At 41.3% G+C, this 21,990-nt stretch overlaps 6 protein-coding genes across 6 annotated transcripts in view; 4 read left to right on the top strand and 2 right to left on the bottom strand.

The window, feature by feature from the left end:
• The window catches only part of LOC126567815 (transcription termination factor 2), a 430,644-nt gene that overhangs the window by 326,143 nt on the left and 82,511 nt on the right, over positions 1-21,990 (top strand). The window lies entirely within an intron of this gene.
• On the bottom strand, positions 13,034-14,099 carry LOC126567619 (uncharacterized). The gene is made up of 5 exons (XM_050223837.1): positions 14,094-14,099; positions 13,927-14,030; positions 13,673-13,793; positions 13,275-13,589; positions 13,034-13,198 (listed from the first exon to the last, which is right to left on the bottom strand). Exons 1-5 carry the CDS (start codon positions 14,097-14,099, stop codon positions 13,034-13,036), a joined length of 711 nt encoding a protein of 236 aa, XP_050079794.1.
• LOC126568060 (apyrase-like) lies at positions 14,333-16,525 on the top strand. The gene is made up of 7 exons (XM_050224469.1): positions 14,333-14,484; positions 14,591-14,816; positions 14,893-15,102; positions 15,178-15,468; positions 15,539-15,823; positions 15,896-15,968; positions 16,038-16,525. The coding sequence occupies exons 1-7, from the start codon at positions 14,333-14,335 to the stop codon at positions 16,523-16,525; spliced, it is 1,725 nt and encodes a 574-aa protein (XP_050080426.1).
• LOC126568709 (uncharacterized) lies at positions 16,705-18,088 on the bottom strand. Its single transcript, XM_050225226.1, has 2 exons — positions 17,933-18,088; positions 16,705-17,864 (listed from the first exon to the last, which is right to left on the bottom strand). Exons 1-2 carry the CDS (start codon positions 18,081-18,083, stop codon positions 16,705-16,707), a joined length of 1,311 nt encoding a protein of 436 aa, XP_050081183.1. The 5' UTR covers positions 18,084-18,088.
• On the top strand, positions 19,272-19,918 carry LOC126567618 (uncharacterized). The gene is made up of 3 exons (XM_050223835.1): positions 19,272-19,307; positions 19,377-19,514; positions 19,586-19,918. Exons 1-3 carry the CDS (start codon positions 19,272-19,274, stop codon positions 19,916-19,918), a joined length of 507 nt encoding a protein of 168 aa, XP_050079792.1.
• LOC126568531 (uncharacterized) lies at positions 20,433-21,160 on the top strand. The gene is made up of 3 exons (XM_050225026.1): positions 20,433-20,510; positions 20,590-20,733; positions 20,810-21,160. Exons 1-3 carry the CDS (start codon positions 20,433-20,435, stop codon positions 21,158-21,160), a joined length of 573 nt encoding a protein of 190 aa, XP_050080983.1.

Below are 21,990 nucleotides of genomic sequence, written 5' to 3'. Positions count from 1 at the left end.
CTATTTTGGGGAATAATAAAGGGAATGGGCGAAATAAGAAGAATAATTTATCTTGTTGGAGGTTCCTTTTATTACATTGAGAGCCTATATTTTATTCTATAAATTATTGTGTGTGGTTTGTAGTATATATGAAATGACTAAAAACCGAAAGGACAGCTCACTCTTCGAATGCTCTCTAACCATCTCGCACCTCAAGGGTGTGCTACCTAATAATATAATGAATTTAAATCTGCATAATAATTAGTATGGAAATCGTATTAAAATGGCATTTAGTCATGCTTGACCCTCGCGGGCTTAAAGCCAAATCATTCCTGCAAAAAGTGAATTCCATTTTTTTACTGCTGTCCACCGTGAGCCAACCGGTGGATGACTGTTAGCTATCGTCCGTCCGCATGAAGGGAGAAAAACAAAGAAAATAAAATGATGGAAAAAAGAACCTTTCGGAGGGTTATGTACAGGACAATGGGCTAAGGACAGTACGGTCATAGGCCAGTCATAACATCATTGTCCGCGGACACAAACATAAACCGGTCGGGATACGGATCTGATCGTGACACTCGAGGCCATGAAAAATACTACCAGTAACCGTCAGTAGTAGGTTGCGTCGTGTAATCTATTTGAGTCGCTGAAAATAGAGTCAATTTAGCATCGTTAAGAGATTGACACACTATAAAATAACGGTTCGGTCGTTTTTGATGTTATAATTTTTTACTAGTTTACCAAGTAGATTTTATGGCATTCTCAAGAAGTTTCTATGAGTAGCACGTTATATCAATTTTGTGTCACCGTACTTTTTTTTCAATAAATTTACCTTTAAAATGCGAAATCCTCAGCGGGAAAGGTCCTCTAAAACAATACTTTCCACCTTGCTATATTGTGCACCACCGATCCAACGAAACTACTACACAAATCCGCTTACATGTGTTTTACAACAGATCATTACGATGCAATCATCCTCTTCTGCGAAAGTAAATCGTTCCAAATCAATTGATTTTTCTCCATCATTTGGATCGTTGTTTTACCGATGTAAAACGCTTGAGACAAACTCCAACGACCGTAGTAAACTTCAATTCGTTACTGTTTTTAACAAGGGATACGAAAAAAAAAAGAATGCTAGAACCAGGTTGACCATCTCAAACCGTGTGAAGGAATAAAAAATGTTGAACAAATCCTTCCTGAGGGAAAAACTCACCTTACGACAGTATGGTCAACGAGAGATGGTCATATTGCTCTGTCGAGTCGATCCGAACTGGGATAACTGCCTGTGACTTTGGGATGAGATAAAAAATGAAAAAGATACTTACGAAACGAATCCTTACTGTCTGCATATTGGGAGAGAGAGAGAGAGAGAGAGAGAGAGAGAGAAACACTTTCAGAATAAGGATGATGGGAAAAAGAGATGCCAAAATTGTGTCCCTTTTTTTTTTGGCAGTGAGAAACTTGAAATTTTTGTGGATTGAATTTGCATTATCCGCTGTGCTTGGTTGTACACTCCCCGCACACAAAAAAAAGGTAAAAAAAGGACATTCGGTCGTTCTTCTGCTGCGAGTAGTTCAGGTTTGACCACTGGAGAGCTGTGGGAAGCTTCACCAGTGCAGAATAAATGCGCAACCGAGCAATGCAATATTAGTGCTGATCCTTAGCAATGATTACGACGGATCAGAGCGACCGTTTTTCCGCTATCCTTACACGGGAAGCCATCCACAGTCCCTCAGTGGGGGGAGGGTCCAAGTGCAACAGTCTTCCGTTGTCCTTTGGCCAAAATGGGAAGCAGTTTCAATGTGGGTCCTGCCTTCGTACCAAATTCCTGGGACACAACAGAGCTTCTCTGTCTCTGATACTCCATAACGTTGCCATAGCATACGTCCTTGACATAACTAGGAGAAAGAGAGCAAAAAACCCCCTTGGAGCTTGGGATTTCATTTTCTCCAATTTAATAATCATCCAATTCGTACGCTCCTTGCATTCCGTAATCCTATTTCCACTTCACATTCGGATTGCTGTACGCTGCCCTGCGAGCAGAAAGACAATAACAGGTTGTGCAGGGTAATCCGCTTGCCGTGTCAAATTGTTAAATAATAATATTAAATTAAGTCTGAACCGATCTGGGTCTGGGAAAAAAGTGCACCAAGTCGTGTGGGGTAAAGAGGATATGTGATGATAATGCGATTGAATTATAATTCATTGCGATGCGTTGAAGCTGTGGGAATGAAGTATACAATCGATATTCGAGGCTGCTTTATGGAAGATTAAGATAAAAATCTGTCAGTCCCTATTGTTCCAAGAGACGGCGATGGAGTAAGACTCAATCTGCGAATATCAACACTTTTAGTGAAGTAGTCAAAACAGTTCGTTTTGAATCTATGGTCAAGCTTAAGCCAATATCCCAGGTCTCAATACACGCAAGAACGGCTGATGTCCGCATCAGCTAATGAAGGCATAATAAACTTATAGTACTGAAAGCAATGGTAAAAATTGAAGGAAAACCTGACCAATACCATGATTGTTATACTGAAGTCTTAGCCAATTTGCTAAGGTAGTTTCCATAGAATTTACGCAAAACTTCAACTGGGTTACCTCGTGTAATTTGGAGGCTAAAACAGTTGATAAATTTGGTTCTCAAAATTTACCTTTGTCTGCTTGTTTATTAGTACATCTTTTCTGCGCCTAAAAGTATGTAATATTTTGTTCAAGAATGTTGCGTTCTTAAATACTAGTTTCATACTTCTTTTGCAAACTCATCTACTATGAGCGACGCTGAAGGATGAAAAACTACGTTTAACTGTGTCTATTAGTATTTTTTTTAAACATCCCATATCTCTATTTAACCTTCATTTCATCATACTCAATAAACTTCCACCGGCTTCGATAGAATCCTTGCACGAGTTCTTCCAAAAAAAAGTCACCCGGAATAGGATTTATCAAAATACAAAATGACATGATTTATGCACGGAACTAAACGGTATAAACATCACCGAAAAAATGGACCCAGAACCTGAATGAAGTAGCAACCGTTCCCAATAAAATATAAGCGCCCAATCGAGACACCAAATATAAGTGTGAGCAGAAGGATAACAAGCGATGGTATGGCAGAAAACCTTAGACTGCCCGGTGCCAGAGTATAGCATGCGGAAGTGTTGTCCAGCTCAAAACATTGTGGGAGCAAAAAAAAAACAGGAGCGGTCGTCCAATTTGGCGATCGCCAACGAGAAAAGTAAGTCCGAAAAAATAGTTAAAAGTACGCTTAAACAACAAAAAATGGTCCACTGTCACACGTCGGACTGTCGGTTGGAACTAGGTGGGAGTGTTTTGGCATTTTTTTTTTTTTGTTTTCATTTTTATTCCCTAGGGACGTTTTGATATTTCATAGAGCTCCTGTTGCTATTTTCAAGTGCGCCACTATGGTCATTTTGGAACCAACGGTAATAGGCTTCCGAACGATGGTTTGCAGTCCCTGTACAAAGTGCCTGCGGCATGGTGTGATAGCACCTAGCCTTGTTCACCTAGGAGCAGCATTATCTTACCTGCTCACCGACACACCGTCACCCTACGTCAGACTCTAATCATAGAGCGCCGGGGAAAGAAAGGACATTGGCGTGAAATTGGTTGGTGTCAAGTAGTTGCACTGACAGTGTCGTGCGAAAGTTGTGGCAGCTTTTTACCACACGACTCGGGGGACAGGTGCTAAAGCTAAAGAAGCAACAGAGCCAACACATGAACACGCCAACCCTGCCTTAAACCTATGATCGATTCCTAAGGGGAAGCAAGATATAGGTTCCAGCCGGGGACGGCATCACAAGAAGGACCATAGGGTAAGAAAAATAATCGTTTTTATGAAGTTTTCGGTAGATTTTTCTATTTTGTAATCAAAATTCATAGTGCAACAACGGTTCCACGCCGGTTCCTCCCGGAAAGAGTCCCAAAAAGTCTGCGATGTGGTATACGGAAGCATCATCTCTATCGTATGAGTCCATGTATAGAATAGAAGAAATAAATTTAAAACCCTTCATACACTCATTCCTTACGAACAGATGAGGTGTCTTGGACGGTGAGGACATTTTGGAAAGTACAATCAAACGGCCACCACCGTAACCATTCACGAAATGAAAAAGTCTCCTACAGTAAACCGCGTGTTTGTTGCTTAGTTTAGCATCTCCACTTAAAAGTATGCAATGTTGTGTCTGCTTTGAGGGGGACAGAAAGAGTAAAACTTTGATTGAACCAATTCGTGGGGGTTTAGATTCGTTCCGTTAACATCGTACTCAGGTTAAGATGTGTAACATTTTACTAGAAAGTTAGATTAGTGTAAAGTTTTACATTGGATGTTCGGGTTTCGGCGCAGATTGAATTAGTTTTGCTAAGCAAACATTAGATTTCTGTACCATTTTCAACTTTTATCGATATTTGACTTTTTAATTTAGTTATATGATTTGAATGCATTCTCCTTTACGAGAACAACAAAAATTGTTTCCTTTTATAAAATTAGTTTCAAAAAATAATTCAAGTAAATCTTATTTGCATGACGATAAGGCGCAAGCCGTCATACTTAAAATAAATTAAAATATCTTATTTGCATACCTTCAGACGTTTTATACTTCATTTTAGCATTTCTTCAATTTTTTAACTTATTTAAACTGTTCCTTGGCGTAAAATAAGTTACCCTTCAATTTCTTCAGTTGACAAGCATAAAAAGATCCCGTCGAATATCACGTAGCACAAGCATATACAATTAAACATTCAACCTTCCGTTACACACGCACACACCGTCCGATTTTCGCACTGCCAACGGGCGCGAACATTTTTGATTAATTGCACAAATTAAATAACTACCATAATATATGGACTGTGGTCAGTTGTCACAGATGCACAGCCGAACCGAGAACCATAGGCAGGCGAGACAAATGTCGCGCTTTCGCGCCCAGCCGTAATAAGTGATGACAATCAGCACGAGGTTGGTCATTTGTGTTCACTGTACGACCCAGAACGCGAGGTGGGTTTGGTTTTTGGACTAAGTTTTTGGAGTTGAATAATTAGCAGCTACTTTCGAGAGGCTACTGTGCTAGAGTTTGTAATTATTTGCTAGAGATTTGGGACGAAATTTTAATTCGAGAGCGTGTAACATCAGGTTTCTGCATATGCCGCGTAATTAGTTTTGCCTTTCGCTTCATTAAAATATGGTCGAAAAGTGAGCCCATTGATAGAGTCGTTTTGTAATAATATTAATCATCCAGTTCAGTGAACTAACTATTTAAAATGCCCGTCGTTTTCAACTTCAAGAGAAGTACAACTCTTAAACATAACCCTAAAACTGTGGATCAATATGTTAAATTCCTTTTTTTTACATTGTCCATTTCGAATATGTCCAAATAACACTCATTTCACTTTTCCCCACGGAGTTGTCCAACAATCGCACACAAAAAAGCATCTCTTCAGCCTTTTTGGGTTTAGTTAATTCTTCCGCACCAACTCAACACACAGCAAAGACACTTCCGCACAACAATCGACACATTGTACCGGAAGCTGCAACACTGCACGCGATTCCAGCCCAAAAGTGAACTTTCGAGATGGTCGACCAAATTACTTCGAGATAAGGAGCACACCCAGACAGAACACTCGTTCGCCAACATTATATGCTGGGCGCAGCTGCTCATCCGTTCGCCTTTTGCCCGGGATACGAATTCTAATTGAAAATTTCACAATTTATTGTTTGGGAAATTTAATTTATATCACTTGTCCACCCAAAAACCCTCATCCTTCCTTACGCAGCGTCACAACCATCCCTCAATCGTTCGGCTCGGTTTGGCGATTTTTCGGGGTGGCTTAGGGGAAATAAATCCTCCGCAAACAAAAAATAGAGCCAAAAACTCTACAGGGACACCGAACACTGATTGAAGCTGGTGCACCAATGCGAGCGAAACTAGGATGAACTAAGGATGGTCGGTGAATGTATCCACATGCTTACTTTCCCGTTTGGGGGATTTACATTTCAATAGGGAAGCCCCCTTGTGGGAAGGACAGTCTCATTGGTAGTAGGAAAAAGTTTACCATTTCACTCCGGTGGTTGAGCATGGTTTAGGCAGCTATGGTTGGTTGGTTTGTGAACATCAAACAAATATAAAACTTGATGTCGAGTGGTTTTGGTCTTTAAATAACTCGTATTGAAAATAATTCCTAATAAGGAGAAAAATCTTCCGAATTAGCTGTTTTAATAAACTATTTTCCATTCATTGGAAAAGACGCCCAGTGTGCCAATAAAATCATAAATATTACCAACGGACCTACCGAGCCACACAGCGCACTAAAGTTGCAAAACAATAGATCTCTCCGAGTTCGGTAGCTCTGGTCAGCTGCCGGTGTTTTTCAATCCGTCACCAACAATGTCCCAAAATTTACCCTATCTCGAGCGAAACACTTCACTCTTCAACCGCAAAACTGTCTTATTGTTTGGCTCCTTTATTTGCTCGTTCGACAACCGACTGGAAAGGAAGCAACGACCACAGCTGGTAACCGATCGTAGTGGCGAAAGACGACCACCGTTGCCAATTGGATTTATTGCCCAACCGCTAAACTGGGTGCAAAGTTAAGAGGATAGAGGTTTCAGGCGCTCCTCTCGGCCTAGGCAACTTGGGGTGTGTGGAGGGGACATGTGTGTGTGTGTGTGTCGATGCAGTTTTCCATCCATGACTAGCAAAGTGTGTTGAGTGAAATTTACGACATCGAGTTGTACTGCAGCTTGTTAATTGACTTATTACCTTATTGGATTGCGTTGTAAGTAATCGGTCTTTTAAAGAGTTTAATTTATTTAACTAGCATTGCTGGTTGGGCCTGAGGTGTTTTGGGTTGGTCAATCAAATGTTTGCAAGTTTTTTTTTACCTTTCAAATCCATTTTAATCGACTCAAATCGTACCTTAAACTCAAAACGCAAAAAAATCTCAATAACAAGTCATATAGAGTCCATTGAACGGTTGTATTATGGCGATAAAGCAAGTCGACTTAGACAGAGTTGTCACCAATATATTCTAACATTTTTTCTTTTTGAAAAACTTGTCTTATTTTTAAAGGTAGTTTTCAATTTCTGCTACCCTTGTGAGGCAATGAATATTGGATGATTAACAAACTTCCTCTACACTCAATAATTTCCTTATCATCTTAAAGGTGTTAACCGAGTATGCCCGGGATAAGGCAAAGAATAAGGAGGAAATGCCTTATCAATATAATTTTTTTTTTGTATTTTTTTTTTTCAACACAAGTGGTGTTGACAATACGGCACTGGACCGTCATATTCAATTGTAAATAAAAAATAAAAAAAATCTTAAAGGTGTCACAGCTTCAATTTAAATCCATATTTTGAAAGCAAAACTATATCAGGGCACACCAGAGTGCCTAACACATTTTTTTAAAAAAAGATTTACAACTAAATTTACTTTTACAAAGTTTTTTATCAACTACTTGTAGTTTTGAACGAGTTTTAAAACCATTACTTTTGCTAATAAAAGCATTTTCCGCTGGTTTTCGCATATTTTTGTATTATGGAGAAACTTTCGCGAACTATATCAGCTATCTGCTATTTTAGTATTTGTTTTATTTTCCATAAAACAAGTGACAGTATCGTTCTGTTAAAGGAATGTAGTAGAAGAAACATTTAATTCTTCGTAACTAATCAAATGTGGCATCAAATTTACTGCATTTTTATCGTCCGTTTAGTGCTCCATCCCTTGCGTAACACAGCGTAAGCAGTTTTATTCTACATTTGCCTCATCTCTAACCAAAGCCAAAGCAATATAAAGCCGGAAGTACTTCAAATTTGCACACATTTGACTGCATGGAAAATGGAACCGTAATTGTAATCGTAAGAAAGAAAAATGATGACCATAAGTATGATTAAATTCTACACCTTTCTGCACGTGAGTATGAACGACAAAAAAAAAAGTCGCTCTCCCACATCACATAATTCACAACGCCCCATTTGCCACTTAGTCCGTCGTCTAGTGTGGAAAAAGAATTACGTCTTAGCGTAAATGGTTTGTCTGGAGTGGAATCGAGCAAAAGCAATGTACCATTTGCCCGGACAGACACACACAGACCGAGCCTCGATCGTCAATTACGGCTTAGGATAGTTTTTACTTCGTCAGGGTTCATCCGGTGTTGCCTTTGTGTAATGGGAAAGGGGGACTAATGAGGAAAAAATCACCTTCATAAGCAGCTGAAGGCCTAGACTAAAGATGTTTTTTTTTTCGATTCATTTTTGGCTTGACTCCTGTAAAGCTCTTCTTGTTGCAGAAGAAAGGGCCAGAAAATCTAATTAAGATTTTTCACATCCCAAATCCGTCTGGTGCAACTGGCGGTGACGCTTAGACTGAAGGCGCCGCTTCCTCCCGAAACTCGAAGTATTTCCTAATAAACTGTGAGCTCGATAAATGGTCCTGAAGAGGGCTATAGTGGGCCTGGACGGAAGCGACCTGCGAGCTAGAGGTTGAAGAAATATTATTATTGTTATTAAATTCCTTTCTACTGCTCGTATCACTTTCTGCATGCTTCTACAGGTATAATCTTTAGTTTGAAGCTCCAATCTTGAGTCTCAGTTACCTCAGACGGTACGGTGAAAAAAATAAAATAAAATTTTGCAAGCACTCACCATTTTCAACTATCTCTAATTGCGTTCTAAACTGCTTCCTCGAAGCCTACGTGACATCAAACCAGACGAGTCCCATTAACGAGGCATCTTTTTCCTCAAAGGCTATGTGTCAACCGTTTGTCCCGTCAAGAGTCACACAAATTGGAGCCTAACTGTGATTAACAAGGGCACAATCAACCAGCACCTTCAATGCTTGTCCGTAAGACGGAAGACTCCTTCCTTAACCTTAACGAAACGTTTATTCCCGCTCATGATCCTGGGGTGATAATCATCCCCAAAATCTGTTGCAAACGATATCAACCCACCCATCAGGACAACATCGTAATCGTCCTTGCACGTCTACCTTTGCTGCTGCTGATGTCAAGGATACAAAACGACCGATGATTGTCGGTTCCCGGCTTGATGTTTAACTCATCCTCGACATCAAACTGTCACTCGCCACTTACACCTGTGCACATTGACGTTCAACGTGGTTGAGTTAGGGATTTTACGTAAAAGAAGATTTCTTCCTTCCTTCCGACGTAATGATACGGCTGGACAGTTTCTTGACACAAAGCAAGACAGGGAACAAGAGAAAAATGAAACTAATTTAGCCGATTCTGTTTTCATTACGCATTGTTTTGGGGACGTAATTTTGGGTGTAATTGGAATTGGATTGAAAACTTGAATTAAGTCAATTAGTGAGTAATTTGTACAATGACGTAACGAATGTAAGAAAAAAATGCTTTTTTACGTGTTTGGAATGTGATTTGTTTATTTTTTTTCAATTGACTGCGTTTACCTTTCTATCTATTTGTTTTGTTTATTTGTGTTTCTGACGGCCTGGACGTAATCCCTGTTGGGGACCTATGTTTTTATTTTTATTATTAAGTTTTTTATGTTTACAGTGTGATCAATTATTTTCTTATTTTTTTACTTGGTTCGAATTTAACTTGTATACGTGTGTTTTACTTGTGTACGAGTTTTTGTTTTACTTGTGTACGAGTTTTTGTTGTACATGTGGTTCCTTTGTTTTTATGGCAATATGTTTGAAATTTACTATTCTTTTCATCGATAGATTTTCAATAGATTTTCACTTTTATACTATCTTTTCCATATTTTTCTAATAATATTTTATCCACATTTGCGTGTTCCTATTTTTATTTCACGAATTCAGTTTTTTTACATTTACTGTGAACTTATAAAATTTTCTGTATTTGCACACTGAAAATTTAACAAAACAATGAATTAAATCCTTGACACACCAGTAGTTAATTAAAACAATTCAACATGAATAATAATTCTATCACCCCTATAGCTAGACAGTTATCCTGCACTAGAATCCTATCCGGGTAAGACACCTTCATCCACTAACTGACTATTACTGCACCGCTGCTCTCCTTAGACCCCTGTCAGATGTAAAATGCATACAAAATGCACTCATTATCGTCACTCCCATCGGTGCGTTGCTCATCCTGACGGTGGATTCAGCTTCTTATCGTTCGCCCTCGGGTATCGGGTCACATACCGGGTTGTCGCTGAGATCGTTTATTACAATTTCGTCCGCACACACCGAACCCGATGGCTCGATGGCTCGATTATCACGTACGGCGCCAGCTAAACGCTACCAGCCGGCTTGGTCCGATCGGCATACGCAACGAGCGCCAGAATCGATCCCGAACCAGACGTCATAATTTAACACGAATCCCACAGAGAAAACGGTGCTCCCGTCGTAGTTGCGGCATTCGGTACGAACTCGCGTCGTCCCGGTTCTCTGTCCGGGTGTGGCCGGTAATTGGGTGTCAATTCGTGATTAGACCTATTTGCATATAAAATTATCCACTGTCGGCATCGTGTTTCGGGACGAGCATGGGATCCATGCTTGGGGTTTGATGTAGATGCAAACGGTACCAAAGGACTTGAGGGTTTGTGGAAGTTTGAACTCGGAACTAAACAGATTCTGGGCCGAACGACGAAAGCGTCAGCTGTAACGCATTCGAGCACCATTGGCCCAGCCAATTTATTTCAATAATGTTAATCATTTCGCTTACTACTACTGCGAGGGAGATAAGATAATGGTTATTGGGAAGGATTTTAAACGCATGCAGGTTGAGTATGCTCGAACTGTGTCTGATTGTAAGTAGAGAATGGTTTGTTGTATTGTCTAAAATAATATATAATATACTCCTATATAAGCGATTTGACAATGATTAAAGATTTCACATAGCATCATAAAGGGTTTTCCACGGAATATACCAGTAAATTAAGGGATTATTGAACATTTATTACTACATATTTCTACTGAAAAATGAAGATTGTTCAATTGTTTGATTGTTTAATTATATTTTAAATTTAAAGAAACATGAAACCAATATTGTTTTTTATTAATTTCAGAAAAAAAACTATTTTCATCATCACTCTGTTTCTTTATTAAGTTTTGGTCTTGTTTCTGTGATAAGTAATCCTTTTTTTTATTGCGCAATAATTTCATTTCGGAAATCTTTAAGTCCCATTAAATCCAGCTCTAAAGAGATGCCTCTAAAGGGACGAATTTTTAAACGATTGAATAAACGCCATCGCCATCATCACCGTACGATAACTGTTATTTAAAATCTGATAAACGTCGCATTTTCGCCTGAAATCAACCCCATTTTTGTCTGGCATCACCATTAATTGCTGCGCTAGGAAAGCTTCCAACAAGCAACAATTTCCAGCACGAAGGAAAAATTATCTCCCGCTCTTGCTCTCTCTCTCTCCTCCTCCTCTCCCTTCCTGCTGCCCACCCGCATAGTGACCGCACGTGGATCAGCATTTTTTCACGGTTCGACTAATTTTAATAATAACCGACAAATTGCTGACCGGTGCACAAAATAAAGGCAATCATTTAAAAACGCATAAACTTCATCCCGGTGCGTCGATACAATTCCAAACCCCAACCCACCGGTGACCACCGGCCCAGTAGGCGTAGTATGCGTGTGCGGCAACAAAATTGACGCTATCGAGCTATCGGACGATTCGTTTTCTGGGCAACGACAATGATCCGGCCCGGTATTTTCAAAGTGTTTTTCCCCATTTTTTTTTGCGCCATATTAAAACAAGCACCAAAAAGCGACATGGAGGATGATGCTGTGTGCGTGGTCTCGCTCTATCAATCATTTTTCCTACACGTGCGAGCGCGTCACATCGTGTTCCGGTGAACGATTTTTCCCAGTTTCGGGTTTACGCATCGAGTGGACCCCGTTCGGTTGGGCCGTTCTTTGATTGCATTTTCACCTGCCTAAATGGGCCCCACCCGACAGCTTCTTTCGGTACGCTAGCGATGCATCTTTTATTCAATTAATATGCAAATTTTGGTGCTGGTGCTTTCAAATTAAAGCATGTCTGACGGGCCTGGACGGTCGGATGAGCTGAACCGGATGATTGTTGGTTGACTGTTTTGAAAGGGTTACAGGATACGGTAAAATAGTGTCTCGTTTACCATGCTGGAATGAGTGTATGCATTTCTCAGGCAGCAACCGATAACCGTTTAGGCGCATCGTTAGCTAGGATGAATAAAGCCATTTGGATAGGATGATGTAGGAATTGTAATCTTAAATAACTAGTGGCCCTGCCGGAATACATTCTCTATACCGAAAACGATCCCGTCGATGAAACCAATGCAAGGAAGGCTTCGTTTTTTCTCATGGATTGTCCTAAAGGAAAGTGAAACCAATTTGAAGACACGAAATTATTATTAGTAGAAAAAAAACAAAAACTTTTAAGTCTTATTAAGCAACACGAAAACGTCTGTACATGATGAAAATGGTGGAGATTTCGGGAAACTATTTAGTACGCGTGGATTATACATCTAATCTTAGCAAGACTCTGATACTGGATAGAAATAAAATTCATAAACAACTTTAATCCGTCCAATTTCAATAGAATAAGCACCACACAAGTACTATACAAACGATATAGGCGTACAGGTAGAGGTTTATGCTTGCCGAAAGCTTTAGAATAATAATGCTCTACTAGAAATGCTGCTGACGATGAAGAAAACTATCTCAAAATAGGGTCTGATGCCGGATTTTAAGATTCCTTGCAATATTCTTAGAATATGTATGTGGCGGTGGATGGAATAAGATCTACGGGCCATGTCCATGCTCATCGAAGGATCAAATCAGTCAGGCGAATATGAATTTTCAGAAGACTCCATTTTGACTGACGTTTTTGAAGAATGAGACCTTGCTCTCGGTAGGGGAACTCTCTAAGATCTTAAAATCGCCCCCTTTATCGAATATTTTATGTGTCAGGGAAAATGAGCCCGTTCATAAAACCAATTTGAGCCTATGCATTTGAATTTATTGTAATACGATTGTCCCACAGAAAATCCCACTCTGTCCCGGTTCCTTAAACCCCACCTCACTCTGTCAGTTTGCTTACGAAATTTCGAAGAAGAACGATAGCTTAAACACCGGCACCTTGTCGGTGGCGTTCGGTGCCTCATGCTGCAAATCCATCTTCACTATATACTCCCCCGGTGGCACCATCTTCACCAGCATATGGTCATTGCTCATGCGGAACTTTCGTATCTGGTAGAATCCCTGGTGAAAAAACCAAACGGTTTAGTTAATAGATTTTTTCCCCTACAATTTAGGGAGAGCGATATTCGCCACTTACCTTGTCGAATGGACAGTTGAAGGTTAGGTTACCGAATTTCTCCAGCTCTTCGTTCAACAGTGGCACGACCGGATCTATTCCGGTGTCTTCCTTGCTGCACAGCTCCTTAGTCGTACCGATCATCGTCATATACTCACCGTCCATCTTCGAGTCGAGCTCAATGTTCACGAAGACACCCTGCGCTACGTCTAGGAATAGGTTCCCTTCGACGTCAACTGTGCTGCCTTCGGTTTCATTGTTCACCTGTACCTTCATTGTTAGGTAGTCGGGGTTGGATTGGTAGTCCACCTTTGTGATCATGATTTTGCCCGCGATCTACAATGTACGTGACCGAATCGGAAGAGTTTGAGCAATTTCTTCTAAAAGTATTGTTTGTATAGATGTCAATCCATACTTACCATACAACCGAAGGCAACCAGTAGGGCTACATTGTTCCACATCCATTTCTGACTACTATTAAACATTTCTATTTTGACAATGAAATTAAGCGCTATGAGCGGGTGCCGTTTTATAGGCGAACTGAGGTCGATTATATCTGGTGTTATCTGTCATCTTGTACTGATTATAGTGATGAGTGTAATTAGTGTTTTCATGATAATGACCTTAGTATTTAGATGTGGTAGCCTAATTTTATGCTGAAAAAACACAGTACATTGGACTTGAAATTTGAGTTGAGGCTGAAACTCTATACAACAGTGTTTTATAAGAAATGATCATGATCGTATGATCTTCTTGCTTCACTTTATTCAGCTGTTGCTATTAGGCACAAAGAAAATCACAATATCAAGAATATTCACGACAAGAGTAACGATTACTTACCACCATTTGTAGCAATCTGTATTTGCACCAGGATTGCAAAACGCTAAACACTGTCACCATTCCAACCACAATCGATCCAATCGATCCTCTATCATGTGTACTCTCGTGTGTGATCGATCGTATGCACAGTTGTGGCGAAGAAAAAAAAACGTTCCCGGATACGGTGCCTATAAAAGACAGTTCGGCAAACAGACGGTGCTACACAAAGTGAACCATAGCGAGCACGATAAGTTGGCAGAATGTCACGGGCTCGCGGTTTATACTCGTGGCAGCTTTTCGCATCGATCCTGGTGCTAAGTTTGGCCAGCATCGTTCAGGAAGGATGGACAAAAAGTGTTTCGTCGGACTGCTTCCCGCTGACGTTTATCCACATCAACGATCTGCACGCAAGGTAAGAGTAAAGGTAGAGAACATACTGCTGGTTTGCATTTTCGCTTATCGTGTATAGCCATCGACTGAATTTTTAAAAAACACACGCACATGTGCGCTTTAAACAGGTTTGATGAGACGAGCCAGAAATCGACCGATTGTACCAAGCCGCAGGAATGTATTGCCGGCATAGCGCGGGTGTATCACACGATCAAGAAGCTAAAAAAAGACTATGAAAAGCTGAACCCACTCTATCTCAATGCGGGCGATAACTTCCAGGGCACGCTGTGGTATAATCTGCTGCGCTGGAACGTGACGGCACACTTGATCAAAAAGCTGCCACCGGACGTAATGGTGAGACGCTTTCCTTGAGGTTCAAGTAATACAAAAAAGAGCTCCGTTTCCAAACTTTCTCTTCGTTTCCATGCAGACTCTCGGCAACCATGAGTTCGATCACAGTCCGAAAGGCCTTGCACCGTACCTGGCAGAGCTGGAGAAGATGAATATTCCTACCGTTGTAGCTAATCTTCAGATGAATGGAGAGCCGGACCTGAAGAACTCCAAAATTAACTCTAGCATTGTGCTGAAAGTTGGTCATCGAAAGGTTGGAATAATCGGAGCTCTGTACGATAGGACACATGTAAGACGCATGCAAACATCACTCTGCTTTAAAGATCAAATACTTATATCCTAGCTACCCTTCATCATCTCATAGCTAGTGGCACAAACGGGCAAGGTGACACTGTCCAACTCTACCCTCGCCGTCCTGGAAGAGGCCAGAAAGTTGAAACAGAAGAACGTGAACATAATCGTGGTCCTGTCTCACTGTGGCCTGGACGTTGACAAACAGCTAGCAAACGAAGCTGGGGATCTGATCGATGTTATCATAGGTGCTCACTCACATTCGCTGCTGCTGAACAAAGACGCGAATGTGCCGTACGATACGAAGTACGATAAAATTGAAGGCGATTATCCGATTGTAGTTGAGAAGCAGAAAAACCATAAGGTAAAAACAGCTGTTTTCGCTTCACACAAGCAAGCTTAACGTCTCGATGCGTCTTTGTTTCCATCCGCAGGTTCTGATCACTCAGGCACGTTCCTTTGGCAAATACGTAGGCCGGTTGACGGTGTACTTTGACAAGAAAGGCGAGGTAGAGCGCTGGGAAGGTTATCCAATCTACATGAACAATTCGGTCAAACAGGACGACGATGTTCTGCGGGCCCTAGTACCGTGGCGTAATGAGGTGAAGCGTCTGGGATCGCAAGAGATCGGACAGAGTGAAGTGTTTCTGGACCGAGAGTCATGCCGCTGGTGTGAGTGTACGTTGGGTGATCTTATTGCTGATGCATTCGCTGATAATGTAAGATAAGTGCTGGCAAAGGAACTGAGACAATTTTTTTAAATTAAACTTTCTTTTCACCTTTTTCCAAAGTATACAACCAACGCAGTCAAGCCGATTGCGATCATACAGGCTGGAAACTTCCGAAATCCAATTCCAAAAGGAGGTAAAATTGAGGCCAATCCGGCATAAGTTTGAAAAGCTTGACGACATTTGTTTCAATTATCATTTTCAGCAATCACAAACGGTTTGGCGATCGAAGCTGCCCCATACGGATCGTCGGTTGATATGGTGAAGCTTAGTGGTGAAGATCTTTGGAAGGCGGTCGATCATTCCTTCACACTGGATGACGAGTTCCGGTTAAACACGCTGCAGGTATCTGGCATAACGGCGGTAGTTGATCTTTCCAAAAAACCGTACGAAAGAGTTCAAAGTATTAAGGTTATCGGTGCCGATGGGTCACAGACACCGCTGGATAAGCAACAGTTCTATTACGTCGTTGCACCGTCCTATCTGGCCGATGGAAAGGATGGATTTCAAATGTTGACAAACGGTAAGGAACGCGTAACGGGACCACTGGATTCGGATGTTCTGATCGAGTACGTGCGGAAGAAAAAGACGATCACGAAGGGTATGTTCCAGCAGCAGCGTGTGGTGATCGAGAACCATACGAACGGAACCTGCTCGTGGGATACGGATGGAGAGAGATTTAAGCCCAAATAGTTGGGCGGACGACTCCGTTTGAAAATTTCTGTTCCGTGATCTACTTTATTCGGGAATAAATTTTAATGCATCGAATATCTGAACATCATTCTTCTTCAGATGTAAAAAATCTGAACATCAGCTTTATTTTAACAAGTTCTATTAATTTAAAAAACTCCATCTTCATCCTATCATATGCTTTAAACCAACAGCCCACCTACAGGACGATCCAGCACCAAATGTCCTATTACCTGGTTAAACTCATTCACATCACAGGCATACACGTAACCGTCTGCGATCGAGTTACGATCCCACCGTAACCACCGGACCTCACTACTAACGTCCTTGCACATCACATAGCTCTCGGCGATCTCTTCCTCGCTGGCGTGTGGATTATTCACACCAACCAATGCCAACCCTGCATCATGTTCCTCGTCTATCAACACCTTGTAGAATAGGGCCGGCGCTGGAACCCGACCCGCTGGATCACGGTTTGGATCAAAATCGAGAAAAACTTCCTGCGGATCACCGTTTCCGTCAAGCAGTTTCAGCACACCGTACGTGCCCGTATACACCGTCAGCCGCAGATCGTTCGAAGCTACGTACGCCTTAAGCCCCGTTTCGATCCGCTGCCAGCTGAACCCATTGAACCGTTGCCACTGTGGTGCTACGTTCATGAACCAAAAGGAGGCACGCTGATGCGATCCGTACACAAAGTCCGATTTTGCGGCCAGATGACCGCGGGCAAAGAAGAGTCCCTTCTTGTTGTCCAGCAGTGCGTCGGCACGAGTCGTTGAGCCCAGAATGCGGGTCAGAGTTGCATACTGTGCTGCGTACGTGTAGAGTGAAGCCATCTTTAGCTCACCGTAGAAAGCGCCCTGCAGAAAGGAAGGCCTTTTCACCGACCGTTGATGGTGCGCGTTGTGCGGTGTTAGCCTATGTTTCACGTAATGACTTCGCAGGTGTGTTTCGTCGAAGCACACCTCATACAGCTGTACGAATCGATCTGCTCCAACACTGAACCCGACACGCACAATCGTACCATTGTCGTAGCAGCGGGCACCGGTACGTTCGGCGACGTGGAATACGGGTCGCTGGCAGGGAAAGTCCGATATGTTGTACTGTTCCGATTGATAACCAAGTCTACCGTCAGCTTCGCACATGAGTGTGACTAATTTCGATTTTCCACCGACTGGTGAACCTTTGCGGAATCCGTGTGAGCAGAACAATTCAACCATTTGACCATAGTCTAGGGCGATGGTGGTGCTGTTTAGCTGAGGCCAGAGAAACTCATCAGTGCCCGGTTGGAGCAGCAAAGGTTGCACGGCCGTAAGATCACGGTGTAGCGAAATGGTGCAGGCTGTAAGAGGCAGAAAAGAACACATCAATTTAACGGAAACTGGTACAGATTCGAAACTCTTTTCTTACAAGAATCATCATTCGGGATTTCTTTCTCCACTAGCGAGAGCAAATCGCTGAATCCCTCCGTAGAGCTCTCGATGTACACACGCGATCTAACGTCTCTTCCTACCAGCAGCAGCAGCAATAGCATAAACACCAAATTTACGCTCTGCTGCATATTTATTTGCACTGTCTGTTTGCCTTACTACTCTTCGTTCGCAACCACAGGTCCTACGCTGGACCTACCACTCACCAGCAGCTCAACACTGCGAATGAAGTTGAATGTACGCGTTAGACTAACGGCTCGAAACCTGAACCAGACGCAGACAACTCTACCACGGTCGATCGCTTACGCGTACCGTCTCACAGTTTATGCCGTACGTCTTAAGAATGGCCAGACCAGCGCCGCTCGAGATAACGGTAACCTACCGCGAAACAAAGCATGATCTCACATCAACCCGATCTCATACCAAGATTCCGGTACGATCGTCACGATCAGCTGTTCCGATGCCACAGTTTTGTTTGTGGTTGGTTTTGTGGAAGAGATATGGAAATAGTGTTGATAGCGTTTGGCTTTATGCGTAAGATAGGAAGTCTTAAAGAGCGGTTGGAAGTGATTGCTGTCGAGGTTATTGTCTGCTGCGCGTGGTTTATTCTTTGGAATGGTGGTACAAGCAGTAGGAAGAGATCATTATCAATCCTTTGTTACAACATGAACATGCAAGTAGTAATAGGATGTACCGAAGAATGTTATTGGTTACGGATAAATTGATTTAATTGGCTTCTAGATCGAGAACGGTGTGTTGCAAATTGCATAGTAATAGGCGCACAAAATTAAATATTTTTAAATTTACTATTGACAAAATGTGCCAACTAAGGCACTACTGGGGCAAATTTTTAATTGAAGAATCGCTTAGTAGTGTTTATGAAGGAAATTTTGTCAACAGGATAGATCTAGAATTTTCTGTTCACAGTTCATGTTTGTCTCGTATTGCAAGGAAATTGAAAAGGTGAAGTAAAAATTAAATGAATTTTATCACAACACTAAATAAAAACATCGAATTTACTAAACAAAACTGCCATTTAATTGAACTGTGCAGACAATTACTTAATAAGTACATTACTCACTGAGTTAATGACTCTTTTACTGGTAACATTACAGAACAGCCCGGACTATTAAAAAAGTAATTGCTATTTTGGTGTATTTATACATGAAACCAGTTTACAATCAGGAATTACTTTGCACGACGCTCAAAGCTCGCAAGTATCTTCAAACTTCACCATGCTGTTGAAATCCTATGTGACTTTAAACATGCCTTCGATCAGAAATTTTGGTTTAAATTACCTACTGTTTTGGATCATTTCCATGACCATACTATCCAGCACACACGGCGTAATTAGAGTAAGTGTATTTTTTTACAAATTAAAAATGTTTTCCTTAACGTTAAAAACTGTTGAACTGTCGCCACAGAACATTGTAAGGATATCGCGAGCAGAAGTTTTCGACGCTCCTCCTCTACTTCGCGCTAATGCAAGCATTTCTCAACACGGTTCTGCAACGGCTGTTAACATCGACATCGTTATAGGCCAAGAAGTACCGCACCTAAAGGCAAGTATAGAAGCTTTGGACTTGGTGTGAAACGTTTAGCATCGCATCTCACTCTCTATCTGTCCATCCAGATCAACGGTGCACTAACGATCCGTTCGAAGGACGGCGAAGGTCAGGCAGCACTGTACAATAACACAATAAATGTGTGTGACTTCCTGCTGCAACCGTCCCGAAATCGGCTGTTGCAAGTGGTACGGCAGGAAATTATGTACCGTGGCAATATTCCGACCAGGTGTCCTATACGTGCCGGTAAGTACATTGTACGGAATGCAACGTTCGCCAAGGCGCACATACCATCATTTCTTCCTGCGAGCTATTTTCGCGTCGACATTAACCTGCTGAATGGTAATCCGGTGAAGATGATCATGCAATCGTATTGGTATGGGAAGTTTATCAAAGCTTAGTGGTCTGAAATGTGTATCTCTGAGGATACTAAAACACTTAGCAATTCAATCTGCAGCAATAAACGATCCGAGTAATTAAGCATGTACGGCTAAACGACGACTAGTGATGGGATAAGTAATTGCGGTAATCAAAAACGAGTTAGATTAGATGTTTAACAATATATTTCAACCAATTTAGCTTTTCAGTGTTTTTTTTTTGTGTGACTTTATGGATAGCATATTGAATTTCTTGCTATATTCATCTCCTGTTTTAATGTATTTTATTTATTTTACTTCAGATTGATTTTATTAGTTATTTCATGATTTCCTTCGCCACTTATAAAGTATTTTCTACACTTTTTAAATATTTTTTGGAATTTTGGAATTGGAATTTTTGAGCACACAATAAATTGTTATTAAATGGCACACCGTCAATTATTTTGTTATTAAACATGCACGCTACCCGAGCGTTCAATTTCACAAACCTGTAACGACTTTCATTGTACCGTGTAGCATTCGGCGGTAAACATCAAACATGCGGTCTTTAAAAATTGCGCTCTTCACAATTGCTCTGTTCGCGATTAGCTTCGGGCTTGTGAATGCTTTCATCAAGGTAATAAAAAGAACATCACTCCCTTCTTTAGGTCTTTTAATATCATACTGGCCCTTTTTTCCTGTACCACCCAACTCAGCTCGTTGCCGTTGGAAGTAGGGTAGAGTTGAAAAATAACGTTCGAAGCATTAACATATCGTACACTTTCCGCATCCCGAAACGGTTGGTCGATCAGACGATTGATTTCCAAATCGAAGTCTCACGTCAGATTAAGGACATGAAGGTAAGACGGTCCCGGATGTGCAATCACTACCAACACACTTCCATCGTTTACGTTTTGTTTCGCTCGTACTCAAAAGCTCGTACTGGGCTACTACAGTGCTTCCCGAAACGGTACCACCTACAGTGCACTGCTGAAGCGACACGTCGATCTGTGCTTTTTCTTGCGCAATCCCAAATCGGACCGTTTGGTTAATCGGGTGTATCAGCTTGTGAAGGAGCACGGCAACATGCCAACGAAATGCCCGTTCGGTCCGGGCAGCTTCTATATGAGTGACTTAAGGCCAGCCGACATTCCGATACCGTTGTTCCTGCCCGAGGCTGAGTTTATGTTAGAACTAATTTACCGATCGGAGGTACGGTCGGAACCGCTGGTAGAGTTCCGATTCTATGGCAAACTGATTCGCATTGTCGAGAAAATGTTCAACTAGCTGGGAAATATAGCTTGATCAATAAACGATTTCATTTTTAATAAGCAATAATGACTATATTATCGTGTGGAACCGGGGTCGGGTGTGTGTTTAGTTTAATATTGCTCCTGATAATTGTTGTTTTAATGAGAATTTATTTCACGACTGCTTTACAGATAGAGTATTTTAAGAACTAAACTCTGATATTATAGCAATGCAATTTGCGTCATAATTGAGCAATTTACTCCAAGATTTACTACTCTTTTATGAAAATATGCCAATTGTTTGGGGTTCGGTTTACGCATTTGAATACGAAATTTTCCAGTAAAATTTTACCATTCCTTTAACTGCAGCTAACATGAAGAAATCGTTGACAAATTTGCTATCTATTACGATCATTTTATGTGTCCGTTTGCCTACTACAAACGCTTTCATCAAGGTAATCCAAGTTGTACTAATTCCAATATTATACTTGTTTAAAAGTAATAATAAAACATGTGTTATTCTTTTCCCTTTGCTTGCCTAGCACAGCTGGTACCGGTTGTTAGAAAGGCAGACTTTAATTTTAATCTCAAAGCATTCAACATTACATACACTTTACATGAGCCGAATACCGTCATGAACCAATCAATCGAGTTTCAAATTGACATCCAACGTCAAATCAAAGATGTCCGGGTAAGCAAAACCTGCAGAGGCGCTGTCAACTCGAAGGAGTATGAAACTAAAAGCCAGCCATCGTCTTTTATCTAGTTTCTGATAGTTTACTACGGTATGATCAAAAATGGAACCACACCGTCCGTTCTGCTCAAGCGTCAGGTCGATCTGTGCGCTTTTATGAGGAATACGCGATC

Source organism: Anopheles maculipalpis, chromosome 2RL (genome assembly GCF_943734695.1).
Source record: "Anopheles maculipalpis chromosome 2RL, idAnoMacuDA_375_x, whole genome shotgun sequence".
NCBI lineage: Eukaryota > Metazoa > Arthropoda > Insecta > Diptera > Culicidae > Anopheles > Anopheles maculipalpis.
The sequence above is the reverse complement of the archived record's forward strand: the minus strand, read 5'-3'. Positions and strand labels throughout refer to the sequence as shown.

Coding starts and splice junctions, on each gene's coding strand:
- LOC126567618 (XM_050223835.1), top strand. CDS start 19,272: ATGACCATACTATCCAGCACACACGGCGTAATTAGA. Junction 19,308..19,376: donor GCACACACGGCGTAATTAGA/GTAAGTGTATTT, acceptor CTGTCGCCACAG/AACATTGTAAGGATATCGCG. Junction 19,515..19,585: donor AAGAAGTACCGCACCTAAAG/GCAAGTATAGAA, acceptor CTGTCCATCCAG/ATCAACGGTGCACTAACGAT.
- LOC126568060 (XM_050224469.1), top strand. CDS start 14,333: ATGTCACGGGCTCGCGGTTTATACTCGTGGCAGCTTTTCGCATCGATC. Junction 14,817..14,892: donor AGCTGCCACCGGACGTAATG/GTGAGACGCTTT, acceptor GTTTCCATGCAG/ACTCTCGGCAACCATGAGTT. Junction 15,824..15,895: donor CTGATGCATTCGCTGATAAT/GTAAGATAAGTG, acceptor CTTTTTCCAAAG/TATACAACCAACGCAGTCAA.
- LOC126567619 (XM_050223837.1), bottom strand. Junction 13,590..13,672: donor TGGTTGCCTTCGGTTGTATG/GTAAGTATGGAT, acceptor CGTACATTGTAG/ATCGCGGGCAAAATCATGAT. Junction 13,199..13,274: donor TCAACTGTCCATTCGACAAG/GTAAGTGGCGAA, acceptor TTTTTTCACCAG/GGATTCTACCAGATACGAAA.
- LOC126568709 (XM_050225226.1), bottom strand. CDS start 18,083: ATGCAGCAGAGCGTAAATTTGGTGTTTATGCTATTGCTGCTGCTGCTG. Junction 17,865..17,932: donor AATCCCGAATGATGATTCTT/GTAAGAAAAGAG, acceptor TGCCTCTTACAG/CCTGCACCATTTCGCTACAC.
- LOC126568531 (XM_050225026.1), top strand. CDS start 20,433: ATGCGGTCTTTAAAAATTGCGCTCTTCACAATTGCTCTGTTCGCGATT. Junction 20,511..20,589: donor TTGTGAATGCTTTCATCAAG/GTAATAAAAAGA, acceptor CACCCAACTCAG/CTCGTTGCCGTTGGAAGTAG. Junction 20,734..20,809: donor GTCAGATTAAGGACATGAAG/GTAAGACGGTCC, acceptor CGTACTCAAAAG/CTCGTACTGGGCTACTACAG.